This window comes from Protopterus annectens, chromosome 8.part0, assembly GCF_019279795.1.
Source record: "Protopterus annectens isolate FY-2018-M chromosome 8.part0, PAN1.0, whole genome shotgun sequence".
NCBI lineage: Eukaryota > Metazoa > Chordata > Ceratodontiformes > Protopteridae > Protopterus > Protopterus annectens.
The window spans coordinates 594,541,442-594,559,437 of NC_056741.1; the positions used below are offsets into that span (position 1 = coordinate 594,541,442).

The 17,996-nt window shown below is 45.3% G+C and overlaps 1 protein-coding gene across 1 annotated transcript in view; it reads right to left on the reverse strand.

Annotated features, from left to right (window-relative positions):
• HUWE1 (HECT, UBA and WWE domain containing E3 ubiquitin protein ligase 1) overlaps positions 1–17,996 on the reverse strand; it is a gene marked incomplete in the record, with an annotated part of 5,008,559 nt that overhangs the window by 2,152,670 nt on the left and 2,837,893 nt on the right. Inside the window, 1 exon segment of the mRNA XM_044079288.1 lies at positions 14,134–14,301. Within this exon segment, the coding sequence (XP_043935223.1) occupies positions 14,134–14,301 (168 nt within the window).

A 17,996-nucleotide genomic window follows, 5' to 3' on the forward strand; every position in this document is an offset into this window, starting at 1 on the left:
TGACCTAGCCAGCTCACTCCGCACAGCCTCGAAGGCGGGACCTCCCGAATCAGAGGACCGACCACCTTCCAAGGCCATGACCGGGACCGGTATCCCCACAGCTGAGGCACCAAGGGGGAGGCTCAGAACCAAAGGGTGTTCCGAGACATCCCCCTCAGGCCTGACCGAGGAGACCCAAGTCCCGAACCCTGTGGATGGAACAGACAAGGTCGAGGCCAATGCGGGCACAGATAAACCCCGCTGGGGGATCGGCGCCGGAACGTCCCTCGGAGCGGAACTTCTCAGCTCCGACAAGGATGCGCTCCGAGGAGGAATAGCAGGTACAACTAACAGAGCTGGCTCCGGAGCCGACTGGGTCGGAGCAGAGAAAAGTTTGGCCAACACTGGCGACTGTAGGTGCCTCTGCACCACCCTATCTACATTCAAATCGGAAAGCCTGGAAGATTTGGAGGAAATGGATGGAGACCTAGACCTCCTATCCGGAGAAGCTTGCCTCAAACTTAGCGACCGGCTCCGAATCGGTTCCAAAATTATCGGAGCGGACGCAGACTCAGTCAACACAGCTACCTCCTGTGGCCCCGATGTCGGTGGAGCCGAGGAAGGAGATTCGACAATGATAATTTTACAAGGTGGCTCTGAAACCATAGATGGAGCCGAAGACATCTTCTTGGATTTGGAGGATTTAGACTTCGACTGGGAGTTGGGAGCCGAACCTAAATCCTCCTCAAAGGATGGTTTTAGCAGTCCCTTTAGGATCAATTTGTTTTTCCTCTCTTGGAGCACCCGAGGACTAAAGGTGTGGCAGAAACTGCACGACTCCTGAAGGTGGATGGCTCCAAGACAGTAAACACAGACCGAATGTCCGTCTGTGATAGACATTTTATAGGCACACTTAGTACACTTCTTAAAGCCAATTGCTTATGCTCTTTTTGTTCCTTAGACATGCCAGCCAACAATTGTAGCAGCCGCTACTGACAAGAGGCGGGAAACCACCGACACAGAAACCAGTGAACACGAAAACACAACAAGGCACAGGGGAGAACCTCTAAATAAAACGGTTCTCAACTTAAATAAGAGAGGCACCTAAAGACAGACAAACACCACAAGGAGGACTAGGTCCTCTAACTTAAATGGGCCTAGCCCGAGGGAGTAAGGGATACCACACGCAAACACACTCGCAACCCACAAAAGTAAAGCAGCAACAACACTAATAACAACTCTATTTGAATACACACAATTAGCCAAAAATCTTCACAAAACAGTTTTTTTGTAATACTTAGCCACATCCAAGTCGAGACCACGTCCGAGCTCTACAAGCAGCAAACGAGATCTGGGGATGTGGAGCAGTGTACTGTGGGATACCATCTTATCCCAGCCAATCAAAGACTATCGGAGCTAGTAAATAGGCAGAGTCGGAGCCGATATTCGGCTCCGAACCCACAAGTGAAGAATGTAGGCGAGATAGGACTACATAACATCCTGCATTTCTTTGTTTTCTGCACATTCAGAATTTACCATCATTTTCTGTTTAAGCAGTGACATGATCTGCGGATATTTGAGCATATAAAACTGGCAATTTAAGGCCCTTATAGCTAAGGCAGCAGATGTGTAAATCTTTTTTCCCCATCTATCCAGTGCCCTAGAATCCCTGTCAGAGGGGGTAGGGTTTTTTGCAATGGATCAAGGTAATTAAGTCTTCGGCCATTTTGAGCATCTGTTTTTTTGGGCATGGAGGCCTGTCCATGTGGCTGGTGAACTTGTTTCTTTGCCTTTAAAGGTGTTTTAGTCTTTGCCTTTGAAGTCGGTTCAATATATAATTGTTTAGGTCTGAGTACACCTTCAGAAGCCGATGCCTGCTCAGTGGCTCTGGACCCATCTGAGGGAATAACCTCCAAGGCTCCAATACCTTGAGTTTCCAGCGGCCTGGCCGACTCCACGTGGGAGTCGGTAGCGGCCTGCGACTCTAAAGTATCGGGCGTCAGGGGCTGCGAAAGCACCTCACTGAGAACCGGCGACTTGCTTAGGAGAAGCTGCGTCGGTTTTGGACCTCAGATGCCTGCCCTTTTCTTTTTCTTTCCGTTTTTTGTGAACTCAGTCAGATGGCTATCCAACGACATTGTATAATTAAATCTTCGCCCAAAATAGCTTAATGCAAAATCGTACTGACGCTTAATAGTGCGTTGGTTAAATCTAGCACAAAACCGACAACTAGAAAGGTCATGGTCAGGGCCTAGGCAAGGAATACAGTAAGAGTGAAAGTCCTTATGAGGTATTTGCTTCCCACAAGAAATACAATTAACTTTTTCTGCCATCGGTCTGGAGCAAGAAAAAAGTTTCCCCAATGGGGTACTTAGCTTTTTATGAAGACTTCAGATCTGAAACTCAAACACGAAAATCTCAGGAGTCAGCCGACCGGCAGTTGCAAACAGCTTCTGCTTCGGGCACCGTGCGGCAAGAAAGACTGAAGAAAATGGTGTCGGCTGCATCTTTTATACCCCTGACGACCTGACGTCAGGGAAGAGGCAACAGCAACCGACGAAGGACCAAAGACTTTGGAATTCAGGCCGACTGAGGGCAACCTGCCAGTAGGATAACCCAAATGTAATGACTGCAACAGTGAAACACTAACATCATCTGCTCTGGTAGAATGAGCTTTAATCTTGTGCAGTAAGGGCATATTAGCAGCTGAATAAGTGATACAATCAGACAGCCATTTCAAAAGCATTCTTTTAGCCACTGGCCTACCTTTTCTGGCTTCAGAGAAAGACACAAAGAGCTGGTCTGATTTTCTAACATCATTTGGTCTGTCCAAATAATATCTGAGCTGTCTGTGAACATCAAGTTTGTGCATCATGTACTCTAATTTGTTGGAAAGGTTAGGGAAGAAAACTGGCAACTCAATGACTTGGTGGATATTGGATTCAGAAGAAATTTTGGGCAAAAAAAGAGGGGCTTGTCCCAAGAGATACTCTATCAGCATGAAAAATCAAATAAGGAGGGCTGAGACATAAGGCTTTAAGTTCTGACACACTGCGGGCAGACGTAATAGCCCCCAGAAATGTGGTTTTCCATGATAAAAATCTGAGATAAGATGATGCTGGTTCAAATGGGAGGAAGAATCATGCAAGACAGCATAAAGTTTAGATTCCAGGGAGAATAAGGGGTTTTCACTGGAGGCCTCATGTGGAAAGTCCTTTCGAGAAAGGCCTTGGACAACTTGTGGGACGTTATGTTTAGCCTATCCACTGTGAGATTAACATTAGATATAGCAGTCAACTGGCCCCAAACTGTAGCAGCTGTAGCTCCTTCATTAAAAATCAGTCAAGAATACTAAAATGGACGGCAAGGGGGCTTGATAAGGATCAATGTTCTGCTTAGAAACCCATACGGAAAATCTCTTCCACTTACTAAGATATAGTCTCCTGGTGGACGGCTTATGAGATGACAAGAGGATCAGTCTAGTCTCAGACAGATCATGAAGCCTGGCTATGATGGGAACTGGAGCAGCCAAGCTGTGAACTTCAGTGACTGCAATGAGTGATGGAAGTCCCCCGACGGATGCGTCAGAAGGTCTGGAAAGTACAGTTGTGTACACTTACCATAAATGTAGATGTTCGAGTGTCTTCACTGTTGCAGTCATGACTGTAGGGTTCTCCCCTGCCGGCAGGCAGTCCTCGGTCGGCCAGAATCACAAAATCTGGGTCCGGCGTCGGCTGTTCAGCCATGCTCCCTGACATCAGAGCGCCAGGAGTACAAAGCTGACAGCCAACGCCATGTTCTCCAGTTTTTCTTGCCCCACATGTCAGAAGTTCCAAAATAAGTAAGGTCCCACACCCTTTGCAAATACACCTCAGAAGAATGGTGAAAAAAGGAACCACACAAAAGAAAAAATAAGAGGGGACAGGAGGGAGGTAAACCCAGACTGCAACAGTGAAGACACTCGAACATCTACATTTATGGTAAGTGTACACAACTGTACTATGTTCATGGTGTTTCACTGTTGCAGTCATGACTGTAGGGTAGAATCCCAAAGCAGAAAGAAAGGGAGGTGGTCATAAAGTAGATGGGGCGGCTATAAGACCCTGCAAGACTGCAGAAGCAAAGCCTGCCCTAGACTTAGAGTAGAGAGGTAGATTGTAGTGCTCGGAAAAAGTATGCACTGAACTCCAAGTTGCAGCTTCCAAAATGTCTTCGGTAGGAACTCCCCTGAGGAAGGCAGCTGAAGTGGCAGCAGCTCTGGTAGAGCGAGTCCTTATACTCCCTGGGATTTGCTTTCCATGGTGTGAATAGCAAAATCTGATTCCATGAGCAATCCATTTAGAAATGGTCCGTTTTGAAATGGCTTTACCTTGGGAACTTGAAGCATAATAAACAAACAATTGCTCTGATTTCCTGATGTCCTTGGTTCTGTCCAGGGGCCAGCAAGATTATCATCTTGGGCTTGTCCTGCTTGATCTTTAGTAATACCCGTGGAAGAGGCAGAAAGGCATAGCCCGAGAGGTTTCTCCAACTGAATGATAGAGCATCCACTTTCCAAGCTTGATCGTGGAAAGTCCTGGTGCAAAAAATTTGTAGTTGATGATTGAGGTGGGATGCAAAGAGGTCTATGTGAGGACATCCCCAGACTGCTGTAAATCATCTTGAATATTTCGGAGTCCAACATCCATTCGTGTGGATCCGAAAGGTTTCTGCTCAGACTGTCTGCCAGGAAGTTTTGCTTCCCTGGTAGAAACTGTGCTTGAAGGTCCAGATTGCAAGCTAGAGCTGTGTTCCAAAGATCCATGGCTAGCCTGCAAAGGGGATAGGAATGAGATCCCCCTTGCTTATGTACCAATTAACTGTGGTGTTGTCTGTCCGTATCAGTAGTTGTCCTGGTTGTAGAAGATTCCTGAAGGCCAATAGAGCTTTCTGAACGGCTAACATTTCCTTTAAATTGATATGCAGGTGCTTCTGATCCTTTGTCCAAAGGCCCTGCAGACAGCTGCCCCGAAAATGGGCTCCCCATGCATAATCTGAGGCGTCCGTGGTTAGAATCTGAGTGGCAGGAGGCAGACAGAAGGGTTTTCCTTTGTTTAGAGTACATGTCTTGGACCACCAAAGGAATTTCTTTTGAAGACAAGGCAGGACGAAGATCAGTATGTCTAGACTGTGGCAATGCTGAGACCATACACTTTTTAGGTACCACTGTATTTTCCTCATATGTAGTCTTGCATATGGTACGAGAAGGATGCAGGAGGCCATGTAACCCAGAGCCTGCAGGAATCTCCTTGCAGATAGCTGAGTTGAAGTTGCCAAGGTTTTGAAAGTTGAAGCCAGCTGTAATTGTTTTTCGTATGTCAGAAATGCCATCTGGGTTGTGTTTAGAGAAGCGCCCAGAAAAATTATCTGTTGTGAGGGTGTCAAATTTGACTTTTTTATGTTTACAGTGAATCCCAGGAACATGAGAAGATTCTGAACAAACTGTAGATGCTGGAGTAAGACATCCTTGCTGTCTGCCTGAATAAGACAGTCGTCCAGATAAGGGTAAATTTGAATTCCCTTGAGTCTGCAATAAGCTACTACTGGAGCCAGGCACTTGGTGAAGACCCTGGGCGCAGTAGACAATCCAAAGGGCAGTGCAGAGAATTGGTAGTGCCTTGAACCTGAGGTATTTTCTGCGTTCCTGTCTGATGGGAATGTGTAAACATGCTTCTTTTAAATCCAAAGTTACCATCCATGCATTTTTGGTCAGCATTGGCAGTAGCTGCTGTAGAGTAAGCATCTTGAATTTTGGTATCTCTAGAAAAGTGTTCAAGACTGACAGATCCAGAATGGGTCTCCATGAATTTTGCTTCCTGGGGACTAGAAAGAGCATTGAGTAAAAACCTTGTCCCATCTCTGAAAGTGGAACTAGTTCTATGGCTTTCATAGCCAAGAGAGCTTCCATCTGGTTTAATGCCTCTGACCATTGATGTTTTGGAAGATCTGGCCATCCGCTTGGCCTTGGTGGGGTATGAAAATGGAATTTGTAACCTCTTGAAACCACATCCAGAACCCACTTGTCTTGGGTTATATGAGTCCAATTTAGGTGAAAGAGAGAAAGTTTTCCTCCGAGAGGGGCTTCCAGGCAAGAAGTTCCTGCAGCCCAACAGAGGGAGTCATTGAGTCTGTTTGCTATGAGCTTGCGACCTGTCTTTTCCTCCCCTAGGGGTGGAAGCAGTAATCTGTCTTGGTCTATAAGAGGCCTGCGTTTGAGGCCTACCTCGGGGGCGTTTATATCTACCCCTCTGAGGCCTGTCTGAATTGGGAAAGGACCAATTTTTTGTAGGCCAATTCCTGCTAAATCTGGGTGGCTGTACTTGTAAGAAATCTTTAACTGTTTGCATGGACTTAGCCTTGTCCTTCATCTTTTTAATCACCTCTTCAGCTTTAGATCCAAATAAAACATTATGCTGAACAGGAGCATCCAATAATTTAGCCTTTACCTGATCTGGCAAATTTTGTTCCTTTAACCATGCATGCCTTCTAATTACTGTGCCAGAGGCAGTAGCCCTACAAGAAGCCTCCAAGGCATCAAATCCACAGTGTAAACCATGTTTCCCAACTTGTTCAGTGGCATGCTATAAGTCATGTAGTTCCTTATCATCTGCATAGGCGGAAATGGAAGTTAGCTTTTGCTTTAAAACAGACAGGAGAAATTGCTGGTATTTCAGCATATGAAACTGACATTTTAAAGCCCTAATAGGTAAAGTATCAGAAGTGTACACTTTTTTGCCCCATCTTTATAAAGATCTGGAATCCTTCTCAGTGGGAATGGGGTTTTTAGCAGAAGCGGCCTTAACGCCCTTAGGACCCTGAGAAATGGTTTCAGGGTCAGCAATAGGGTTCTTGAAAAACACTGGTGGGAATCAGGAAACCCTATAGTATCTGTGTGGCTTAACAGGAGCTGGAGGAAAAGAGTCAGGAGTTAAGTTAGCCTCTGAAAAAGCATCATCCACAATATCCAAAATAGGAGGAATAGCCAGGGGCCTATGTTGGGGAAGAAGAAGAAAATCCCTTAGTCTTTTCTTAGATTCCGAGTACTCCTGTCCTTCCCAGTGGAAATGTTCCCTCATTTCATGCAAAGTTTCCCCAAGAGAGAAATCCTCAGGGGGAGAAGCTGAAGGAATGGATTCCTCAGCATCAGAATCCTCATAAGGAGGGAAAGAATATTCCTGGTCAGAAGAAGAAACAGAAGCCTGATAAGAGGAGTCATAATAAACTTCCTGCCTTGGCCTTTTATCTGGAGGGGGATGTGAACCCCTAATCATAGTAAGTCCTCCGCCATTTTAAGTAACTGTTTGAGACTTGGGAGCCGGATCAGAAGAGGCCTGGGCTGCAGTCTTTGATTTGGAAGGAGTCTTTGCCTTTGGCTTTGCCTTTATAAGAAGCCGAGTAGGCCTGAAAACCCCTTCGGAAGCCGGTACCTGCACAGCGGCTCCGGACCCATCCAAAGGAGCATTGTCCGAAGGTCCAACTGAAATATTCAAAGGCCTAGTTGGCTCCTCGTGGGAGTCCGTTTCGGCTATCGGTTCTGAAATGGCTGACGACAGGGGCTGCAAAAGTGCCTCACTGATGACGGCCTAACCTGAAGCTGGCTCTGATTGTGCGATATCATCTGATTTGGACCTCGGAGGCCTGTCTTTGTCCTTGAGTCGTTTGTGAACTCCGGTAGCCGGAACCGTATCAGACGACATTTTGTAATGAAAACGCCTACTGAAGTAATGAAAAGCAAAATCGTACCTTAGTTTAATAGTACGTTGATTGAATCTAGCACAAAACCGACAACTAGCTACGTCGTGGTCAGGGCCTAAGCAAGGAATACAGTAAGAATGAAAATCCTTATGCGGTATTTTGCTTCCCACATGAAATACAATTAACTTTTTCTGACATCGGACTGGAGCAAGAAAAAAAAGTTTCCCCAACGGGGTACTTAGCTTTGAGTAGGAGAAGAAAGTCTTCGGACTGAAGTTTGATTAGAAAAAATTGTCAGGAGTCAGCCGACCGGCACTTGTGAACTGCTATCACCGCACGGCAAGAAAGACTGGAGAACATGGCGTCGGCTGTCAGCTTTGTACTCCTGGCACTCTGACGTCAGGGAGCATGGCTGAACAGCCGACGCCGGACCCAGACTTTGGGATTCTGGCCGACCGAGGACTGCCTGCCGGCAGGGGAGAACCCTACAGTCATGACTGCAACAGTGAAACACGATGAACATCTGGGTCTAGAATCCATGGATCCTCCAATTGATGATGAAGGAATGGGAACCAAATATGCAGATGCCAACATGGGGCTATGAGGATGATAGTCCTCCCCAGCAACATTGCTTTCTGTAGAAGTCTGGGTATAAGAGGGATTGGAGGAAATGCATAGAGGAGACCCGGGGGCCAATCGTGTACGAGTGCGTCTCTCGGGGGTAGTCCTGGAGGGGGAATCAGGGCAAAGTAGCTTCTGCATTTCGTGTTGATGTGACTGGCAAAAAGATCTCAGCAAGGCTGGCCCCATTTGCGGAAAATCCTGTCTGCAATCTCATTTGAGGGACCACTCGTTTGGCAACAGAATAACCCTGCTCAGTTTGTCTGCTATCACATTGGATCTCCCTGGGATGTGCGCTGCCAACAGAAAGCGATGGGAGGAGACAGCCCCCTGCCAAACTCTGAGGGCTTCTTGGCAAAGGGGGTAAGACTTGGTCCCGCCTGGCTTGTTGAAATACCAGACTACCGACAAGTTGTCTGTCTGAACTGCAATCGTCCTGAGATGAAGAGAGTCCTGAAAGTACTGCAACGCCAGAAGTACTGCTCTCATCTCCAGGACATTGATATGCAGGTGTGATTATTGATCCGTCCATGTGCCTTGAGCAGTCATTCCCTGAAAATGCCCCCCCCCCACAACCTATCAGGGAAGCGTCCATGGTCACAGTGGGTACTGGAGGGGGTAGAATAAAGGGACATCTTGTGGTTAACATGAAGAGACGTCAACCGCCACTGGAGATCTGTCTTGCTAGAGTTTGTAATCAAAATCATACGAGTCATTGGAAGTTCCTGATAGGACCACTGGGTGAACAGCAGCCATTGAAGAATTTGCACATGCATCCTTGCTAAAGGTATGGCCAAGATCGCTGCAGCCATCAAGCCCAATACTTTAAAGACTTCTGCGGCTGGTGCTCTGTCCTTTGACACCAGTGATTTGACATGCTGGCAAAGGAGAAAAACTCTCTCTGTTGGTAGTCGCAGAGTTGTGGTTGAAGTGTCTATGTCCCTATAAAGACAATATGCTGTGATGGCGACAAGGCAGATTATTCTGAGTTGACTGTAATGCCTAAGTGATGGCACAGTGTCAGTGTGTATTCTCTTACTTGAATAAGTTGATGCCTGGTGGTGGAGGTAAGGAGCCAATTGTCTAGGTATGGAAACACCTGGAATCCTAGATGCCTCAGATGAGCTGTGACCACTGCCATGCATTTGGTGAACACTCTGGGGGCTGTAGTGAGACCAAAGGGCAGGGCACAAGACTGATGATGATTGGCTCCCAGCCGGAAAAGCAAATGATCTCTGGATGGCCTGGCCATTTTTATGTGGTAGTATGCATCCTTGAGATCTATCAAGCACATCCAATTGTCTTTCCCTAAAAAGGGAAGTATCGACTGAGGTGTGACCATCCGGAACTTCTCTTTCTTTACAAATTGGTTGAGTCTGTTGAGGTCCAAAATAGGTCTCCAGCCCCTGTCTTCTTTGGAACCAAAAAGAATCTTGAGTAAGTTCTGAATCCTATTTGGTCTGCTGGGACTTTTTTCTAGCAACTTGCAGACCTCTATAGTTGCTTGTTCCCTGTAACTGGGTGGAACGTCCGGGATTCTTCTTGGGGGTGTAGGTTGGGTGAAGAATGGTACGAAATACCCTCTGGAAATAATGCTTTGTATCCAGTTGTCGTTTGTTATATCTTGCCAGGCATCTGGGTATAAAGACAAGCGACTCCTGACTACCTCCAGAGCAGGACAGTCGGGTCTCCCTTCAGGAGTGCTGATAGGGTTGACCAGAGAAGTGATCTCTGTCACCCTGGTGTTGCGGACCCCCTCTGCTGCGAGTGCAGCATCTACCATTGTTACCCCCTCCTCTGCCCCTAGACGGGGGTTAACCACGAGTGCCCTGAAAGGCTCCTTGGGCTTTTTGGAACCACATTTTCCCTTCCCGTTGGCCTGTGGGGTAAGGACGAGTAGGGGTGGATTAACAGACTCCGACGGCAGACTGTCTTTCCCTCCTGCTCACACCTGGTAAGGGTTTCCTTCACTTTGGGCCCAAAGAAAGATGAGCCATCAAACGGGGTGCTGACAAATGAAGACTTAAAGGGCTCCGCGAAGGAACACAAGTGCATCCACGAATGTAGTCTTAGCGCGACTCCTGTACCCGTTGCTCTACTTGTCCCATCATCTGCATATGATACGAGACGCATGACTAGTTCATGATGGAGTTTAGGGTAGTGAGCCAGGCGGCAACTTTGTCCGAAGCCCCTGTATCTACAGTACCATGAAGAGCATCTCCCAACTCAAGGAGATCGCTTTGCAGTCTGGTGAAGTTGGTCAAATAGTTCAGGGATCAGAGTGTAAAAGTCGCTGAACTAAACATGCGTTTCCCATAACTATCCATGATCCAGGATTCTCTGTTAGGAGGATGGATCGTAGAGGAAGTCTCAGACATTTCCTTCTTGGTGGCCGCCGCCACCACCATGGCATCAACAACGATTCTCTCTTGGGACAAAAAATCTTTATCTACAGGTGCAGAATGAACTTGTTTGGCCTCCGAGGGACAGGCTCCATGGACTCCGGTGACTCCCACACCTTTTGAGAGACCAGCTGCATGAGCTCATCGAAGGGCGGGGGACACCCAAGAGGTGGAAGGTTGAGACCCGAAAGCCTTCAGGAGAACTGACTCGTCCTCAGTAGGGCTTATGGACTGCCAATCACCCCTCTGTCCAAGGATCTCTAGTATCTCTGCAAAGGAGATATCCTCAGAGGGGGATCGTGGGGACCCTTCTGATTCATCCAAGTTAGTATCAGATGTCAAAGACTCCTGTGGGGAGTCCAAGTGTCTCCTCTTACACAATCTCTTCTTGGGGGCCTCCTCAGTGGGAGCCTCTGAGGAGGTCTCAGAAGAGCAAGGGGCACCCTGTGGGCCTGAGGCTCAGGGTCTCTACACTTGGCCTGGACAATGGAGGCAGAAGCAGACACAGGCACTTTGGGAGAACAGGAAAGACCTGGTGTTGAGGATGTCTTTGGGGGACAAGGTTCTCCTCATGGCTTCGAAGGCATCATGGCTCCGATGAGGAGTCGACTGATCCAAGGAAACTGCCATCCCCTCCCGCACTGAGGCCGTGAGCTCTGAGCCAGAGGTAGGAGCTGAGCTCATTCGAGCAGAGGCCCCGAGAGGAACAGTCAGCACCAAGTCGGTGCGACTATCCTCCCCGGACCAGACAGGAGAGTGTCCGCCCCTAGAGCTCCCGGTCGGCACTGAGGACGTCAGAGTAGATGGAACTGATGACACCAGAGCAGGTCTCGGCTCCAAAGGCTCCACGAACAGCAAGTCGTCCCCCTCCGGCTCTGAAGATCCAGTACGGCTCGGAGGAGGAGCAGTCAAATCCGGGAAGGTGGTCTTCGGTTCCGACGCTGGGGTCGGAGTCGACAACAATTTGACAAGGCCTGGTGCCTGTAACAGCTTCTGCACCAATCGGCCCATATCCAAATCTGAGAGGCCGACAGAAGAGCTAGAGGAGTGCACCGAATGTGCCGATTGGAGGAGTGGAGATGCAGGTCTCTCAGAGACTGGCTCTAAGACAGTGGGCCGGCTCCAAACAGAAGAGACACTCTGCTCCGATAGCTGTGGAGCCAAAGTCCTGGAATCCTCCACTTTCTTAGACTTTTTAGATGCCTTGGAATCAGTAGGTGATTTTGATGATTTAGAGGACTTGCTGGCCCCATCCTGGTCAGACAAAGCTTCAGTAAAAGGATGCTTTAGCAAACCTCGATCCACAAGCTTCCTTTTCCTCTCTAAAAGAATCCTTGAAGAAAAGGAAGGGCAAATGCAACAGGACTCCTGCAAGTGCATCACACCCAAACAATACACACATTGAACATGCCCATCAGTGAGCCACATCTTTTGCCCGCAGTCTGGACATTTTTTGAATCCAGACTTTGGGTGCTTGTCTTTTTCCTTAGACATATTAAGCAATATACAGACTAGAAGTCGTCAAGGTAACACTACTAACAATCCAACACCGTTTAACAAATGGCCGAGAAAAAAGGCCAACAGTATAATATATACTAAAAGTTAAAGCTATCCTTAGGCTAAACTGAATACAAAACACACTAACAATGGCCTGAGTAAGGAAGGCCAACTCTAAGAAATGTGAAACTGCACAGTATCGACACTATGAACACTATAGCAATATAATGAAACACACACACACTGAAAACTAGGACTAACACGAGGCCGCTACAAATATAATAAACTATGAAGCACCAAGGGAATAGGTCTAGAGAGACAACTACAGTGCTACATATATATATATATATATATATATATATATATATATATATATATAAGTAATTATCTATAAGAGATAAAGTTTTGAAAAAGACTTGAAAATAGCGATTTTGTGTTAAAAAAGGCTCGAGCGAACTGGAAACACCCGAGATTTGTGCCGCAGCAAACTAGATCTGAGGTAATTCCAGCAGTGCATCATGGGATAAGGGGCTTGATCTCAAGCTACTGGTAAACCTTGAGCTTTGCTAACCATGTCGGAGCCGATGGATCCGAACCCCATCAGTGAAGAATGAATGGCGAGATTGAACAACTTCACATTCTGGCCTTTAACCATCATGTGTCTAAAGTAGTAAGGAAATCATTCTATGTTGTGCAACTTAGAAACAAAAGCTACGGCATCTAGGTCTGAGGAAGTCACTGCTCCACTGTATTCGGCACTCATCAGCTGCATCGAGTACAATGCCCCCCCCCCCCTTTGTTATGTATCTAACAAGGCATATCCAACTGGAATGTTGACAGAGGTTCCTCACTAAAAGAACACAGAGCAGACTGCCTCATGGCCCTTTCTTTGTATTCGGTCTCCTACACACTGGTGAGGGGAGATCTATGCCTGGTACACAAGGCATTGTCAGATCAAACTTTGAAGGACCTCCTGCATATCCGCAAAACCATCAGTACCAGAATTACCCATGCTAAAGACTTGCATTTTGCCTGCGATATAAACAGGACCCACTGGAGAGAGATGTATGTATACCAGAGACTACACCTTCACTGGAACAGGATCTCCATCCATGAATAGCAGAGATCCTCCCTAACCCAATTCAAATGTAACTTGGACAACTGGATGGGGGACAGGAAAAAATCATCCCTGTTTAGGCACCTAAGGCTTTAATGGGCACAGGCAGCTTATAAATGGTTCATCCCCCATAAGCTTACACTTACCAAGGGTATTAACTTGTCAGAGATTTGGAATACATGGCTAGGCTTAAAAAGGCCATGTCATACATAGCCTAGAACACCTATGAACCTATAAGAGTGTTGTGATGCAAAGCAAAAGTTCCAAATGAAGCAATAAGATGCTGTTAAAGAAAAAAATATATAGCCCAAATGAAGATATCTGCCAAATTTTAAAATCTTTCAGCCATCTCAAACAGATTAATTCAACCAGTAAACCTGTATCCACATACCAGTGAACTTATATAGCCTAGAAGTGAAGGCATCTGATGCAAAAGCATTTTCTTCAATCACTAGTTATCATGCTGTCAGACTATAGTACTCTACTACTACCTTACAAAAGCAAGGACAGCAAACAAAGGGGGCAACAAAAGCATCACTGCGGATGTCTACAGAGGTCACTTCAACTGGGTACAGACACTGAATCCTAACATCTGCAAAGTCATCTCAATGGCAAACTGAATGAAGATTCTAACTACAGAAATACAGAAAAGCTACCCGAAAAAAATTCTTAAAACAATTTCACAGACATGGATTATATGTTCCATATTAAACAAAATGAAAACAAGTCAATTTATCTTTACAGCAATTTCAACCAGGTTATATAAAATAAGCTAAGTAGTACCTTCATCTGGTGCATGGTAGGCAGCCAAGGCATTCAACAAATCATAGATAACATCTTTAATGGTATCAGGGATGCTAGGCAGCGGAGACTGTTTCACAGGTGTTGTTTTAACTAGCTGTACTGCATTTGGACCCTTAATTCGAAGGTTCTCAAATTCATCATCTGAAGCTAAATTCAGGAAAAAAAAAAAAAAGAAAAAACATTCAAAATATATAACAATTGAAATCAAGCTACACTGTACTTGCATTTCAAAACTAAAAAAATAATTCAGGACAACTTTTCGGAGGAGCCCAAGAAAACAACAATAGACAAATGGCAATACTAGCATGAGGAAGTGCATAGCTACAATAAACATGCCATTACCAGATCTTCATTATAATAAACAAAGATAGAAGGTAGGTGCTGGAGGGATCTCCCTACTGCTAGCAGTTATGTGAAGGAAGTCCCCAGAGAGGCTGATATAACATTGTAAATGTTGGCATGTTAAATCAGCAGAAAATTTAAAGATACAAAGAAAGTTTACAAAGAATGTCAATGACTTTTTGATGCATATAACGAAATACAAAAACATACAAAAAATTACCTACAATGTCATTTAAGGAAAAAAGGGATTACGATCACACAGTTTGGTTGGTCGAAGTGTGCTAGATTATACTGTTTATAATCGGACAAAATCTTTGATCTACTGGTTTGCTTTTCCCTGGACATCCCAGATGATGTCATCTTGTCCAAAAAAGGAGAAAAACTTATTCTGGAGAATTTCATTTCCAACTTGTATGCTATATTTACCTCTCCATACTTCTCAACCTCTCAAGGCAAGAAATCTGGACAAAGCCTGACATAACGGGGGCGACAAAGGTCCAAAAATAGGGACACATTTTAAATATTGCTCTAATAAACTTAGAAAGTTGTTAGAAGAGGATTTGTGTTAACATGCATTTTTCTGAAGGAAATGAAGTCTGAAACTCAAATGTATGTCATTATTTAGTGACTTCAATACTTAGTTTATTCCAAACATTTGCTAGAAAAACACAAATGTTATGAGGAAAACACCAAAAATATGAGGCAAAAATCTGGATGACCGAGAAGTATGCCCTGCCCTTAAGGGACTGGGTCGTGGGCTGACAAAGGTTCACAGAACATAGGATTTATATAGTAAAATACAAGGCATGGAAAGAAAATATAGCTAGATAGAAAATGCAATTGATAGTCATTCTATTTCTTTTTCCCATCTATTTGAAACTGCTTTAAGTTATACATTCAGTTTAGCAGTATGAATAAAAAAACCCTAAGTAACATGTGCTTCAGTTATTCAGTTGTCTGTAACAGACATCTTGCATTTCGAACCAACAGCTGTCTCGTCTTACCAATTACTTCATGGTGATGAGCTGTCTGCCATAACTCTGGATAACTGATGCTATGAAGTACCAACCACCTATGATTTCCCTGCTCTGTTCACATTTTTTGTTTTCTTTTTCTAGTGCCCAACTCCTCTCCTGCATTCCACTAATCAACATTACTAATGATTATGCTGCTCAGGCTCATAGTGACATGGTTTACATAAAGAAGTCTTCCTAAACTGCATTAAAATAGTAAATGGAATGCATCTTGTTAATGGTGTACTACATGGGTTCTTGCAGAGCTAACTGCCCCACCTTAATCAACCTTCCTTACCAATAAATACAATTATATCCAACATAAATCTACACAAACAAAGCTATCATTAAACTACTCACTACCACATGCACTCCTCATTCCAAATGCAACCTTTTCTACCTTTAACCTTTCCTTTAACTGTAGCAGTTTATTCCTCTGTTCAACATTCTATTATGTATTATCTACAAGATAAGAACTTTTAATATTTTGTGACTATTATGGGAACATGTAACATTGTTTAACTCAACAGAGAGCACAAGTCTAGACTCAGAAGGTTAATGTTTCTCAACCTTACACACAGATATATGCTACTAATAAAAAATTGTAACTGAGAAACTACTAAAATCCTCCCTCAGTAAGCAGCAGGAATAAAAACAACGCAACATTCTCAAAATGTACAGTGCATCAACATACTAACAAAAGAATGATTTAGAAGTTATGTACTCACCATAACGTTCCATCTGAGTAGGTAGTTCATTTGTCTGCAACCTGTGGGTTACGGATCCGATATCGGATCCAAGCCGGCAACTTGTTTCAAGCTAATGGATCCGAGCTCCTAGCCCCACCCTTCACCCATAATCCCCTGCTAACCCTCCATGACCTCAGATCGAGTTTGCCTCTCCATATATATCCAACAAAGGATATCTAAAAAAAACTAATAGATCCAAAGAAGGTCAGGGGGAAGGAGGGGGGGGATGGTTGCAGACAAATGAACTACCTACTCAGATGGAACGTTATGGTGAGTACATAACTTCTAAATCTGAAGTAGGAATGTTCATTTGTCTGCAACCTGTGGGACAGAGTCCCCAGCTACCTGCACCCTGGGTGGCCATCATGGAAGGATATTACGAAGCACCGCAGAGCCAAAGGATGCTCTCCCTCTAGAAAGCAGGTCTAGCTTGTAGTGGTTGATAAAGGTATGAGATGAAGCCCAAGTGGCTGCAGAACAAATATCATCCATAGGAACTCTAGACTTGAAAGCCCCAGAAGTAGAAATGGAGCAAGTGGAATGAGCACGAACTCCTTCTGGTGCGGGTCTACCAGAGGCTTGATAAGCTAGCAGGATACATTGGGAAATCCAGCGAGATAAAGATACTTTAGAGATAGCTTTCCCCAAGTTAAATTTGGCAAAGGAAACGAACAGCTGGTCGGACTGTCTATGGCCAGCCATCCTATGGGTATAAAAACGAAGCTGCCTATGAACATCCAATGAGTGCAGCTTGTATTCACCCTTATTTTGATATTTAGGGAAGAAAAACGGTAAATTTATGGATTGGTTTATGTTGGTTTCTGATGCTATCTTGGGAAGAAAGGAGGGATTGATCCTGAGGTACACTCTATCAGGGTGAAAAATCAGGTACGGAGGTTTTACAGAAAAAGCCTGAAGTTCCGACACTCTTTTCGCTGAAGTAATGGCTACAAGGAATGCTGTTTTCCATGACAAGAATTTGAGGTCCACTGAAGCAGCGGGTTCAAAGGGTGGAGCAGTCAAGGCTTGAAGAACTAAAGTAAGATCCCATGGGGGTACGGCTTCTTTTACAGGAGGTCTAAGTAAAAAGGTTCCCTTGAGAAAGGTTTTACACAATTTGGCTGACATCAAGGGTCCTGTATCATGTCCCACATGATAATGAGAAATGGCTGCCAATTGCACTTTGACAGTTGAACTAGCACCCTCTTGAAAGAGTTCAGTTAGGAAGTCTAAAATGGATGGAAGAGGAGCCGTAAAGGGATCTAGCTCTCGGCGCTCCACCCAGATAGAAAAACGTTTCCATTTGCTGTGATATACCTTCCCGGTGAAGGGCTAATGTGCTGCCACGAGGATGGCTTTGACTTGTGAAGAGATACCGGGAGTCCTAACTAGGAGTGGAACTGGAGCAACCAAGCTGTCAGTTTCAGATTGTCCAGGTTTGGAGTTGGCAAGTCCGATGAATGGGAGATGAGATCCGGGATGGGATCTAGAATCCAAGGGTGATTCACACGGTGAGACCACAGGTAAGGGAACCAAATTTGTCGAGGCCAGAATGGGGCAATGAGAATAATTTTGCTGCCCAACAGCGAGGCTTTCTGTAGCAGTTGTATCGTCATTGGAAGAGGAGGATAGGCATAGAGTAGACCGGGTGGCCAAGCATGCACCAGAGCGTCTCTTGGAGATTCCCCTGGTGGGGGGATTAGAGCGAAGAAATTGTCGCATTTGGCGTTTGATGGAG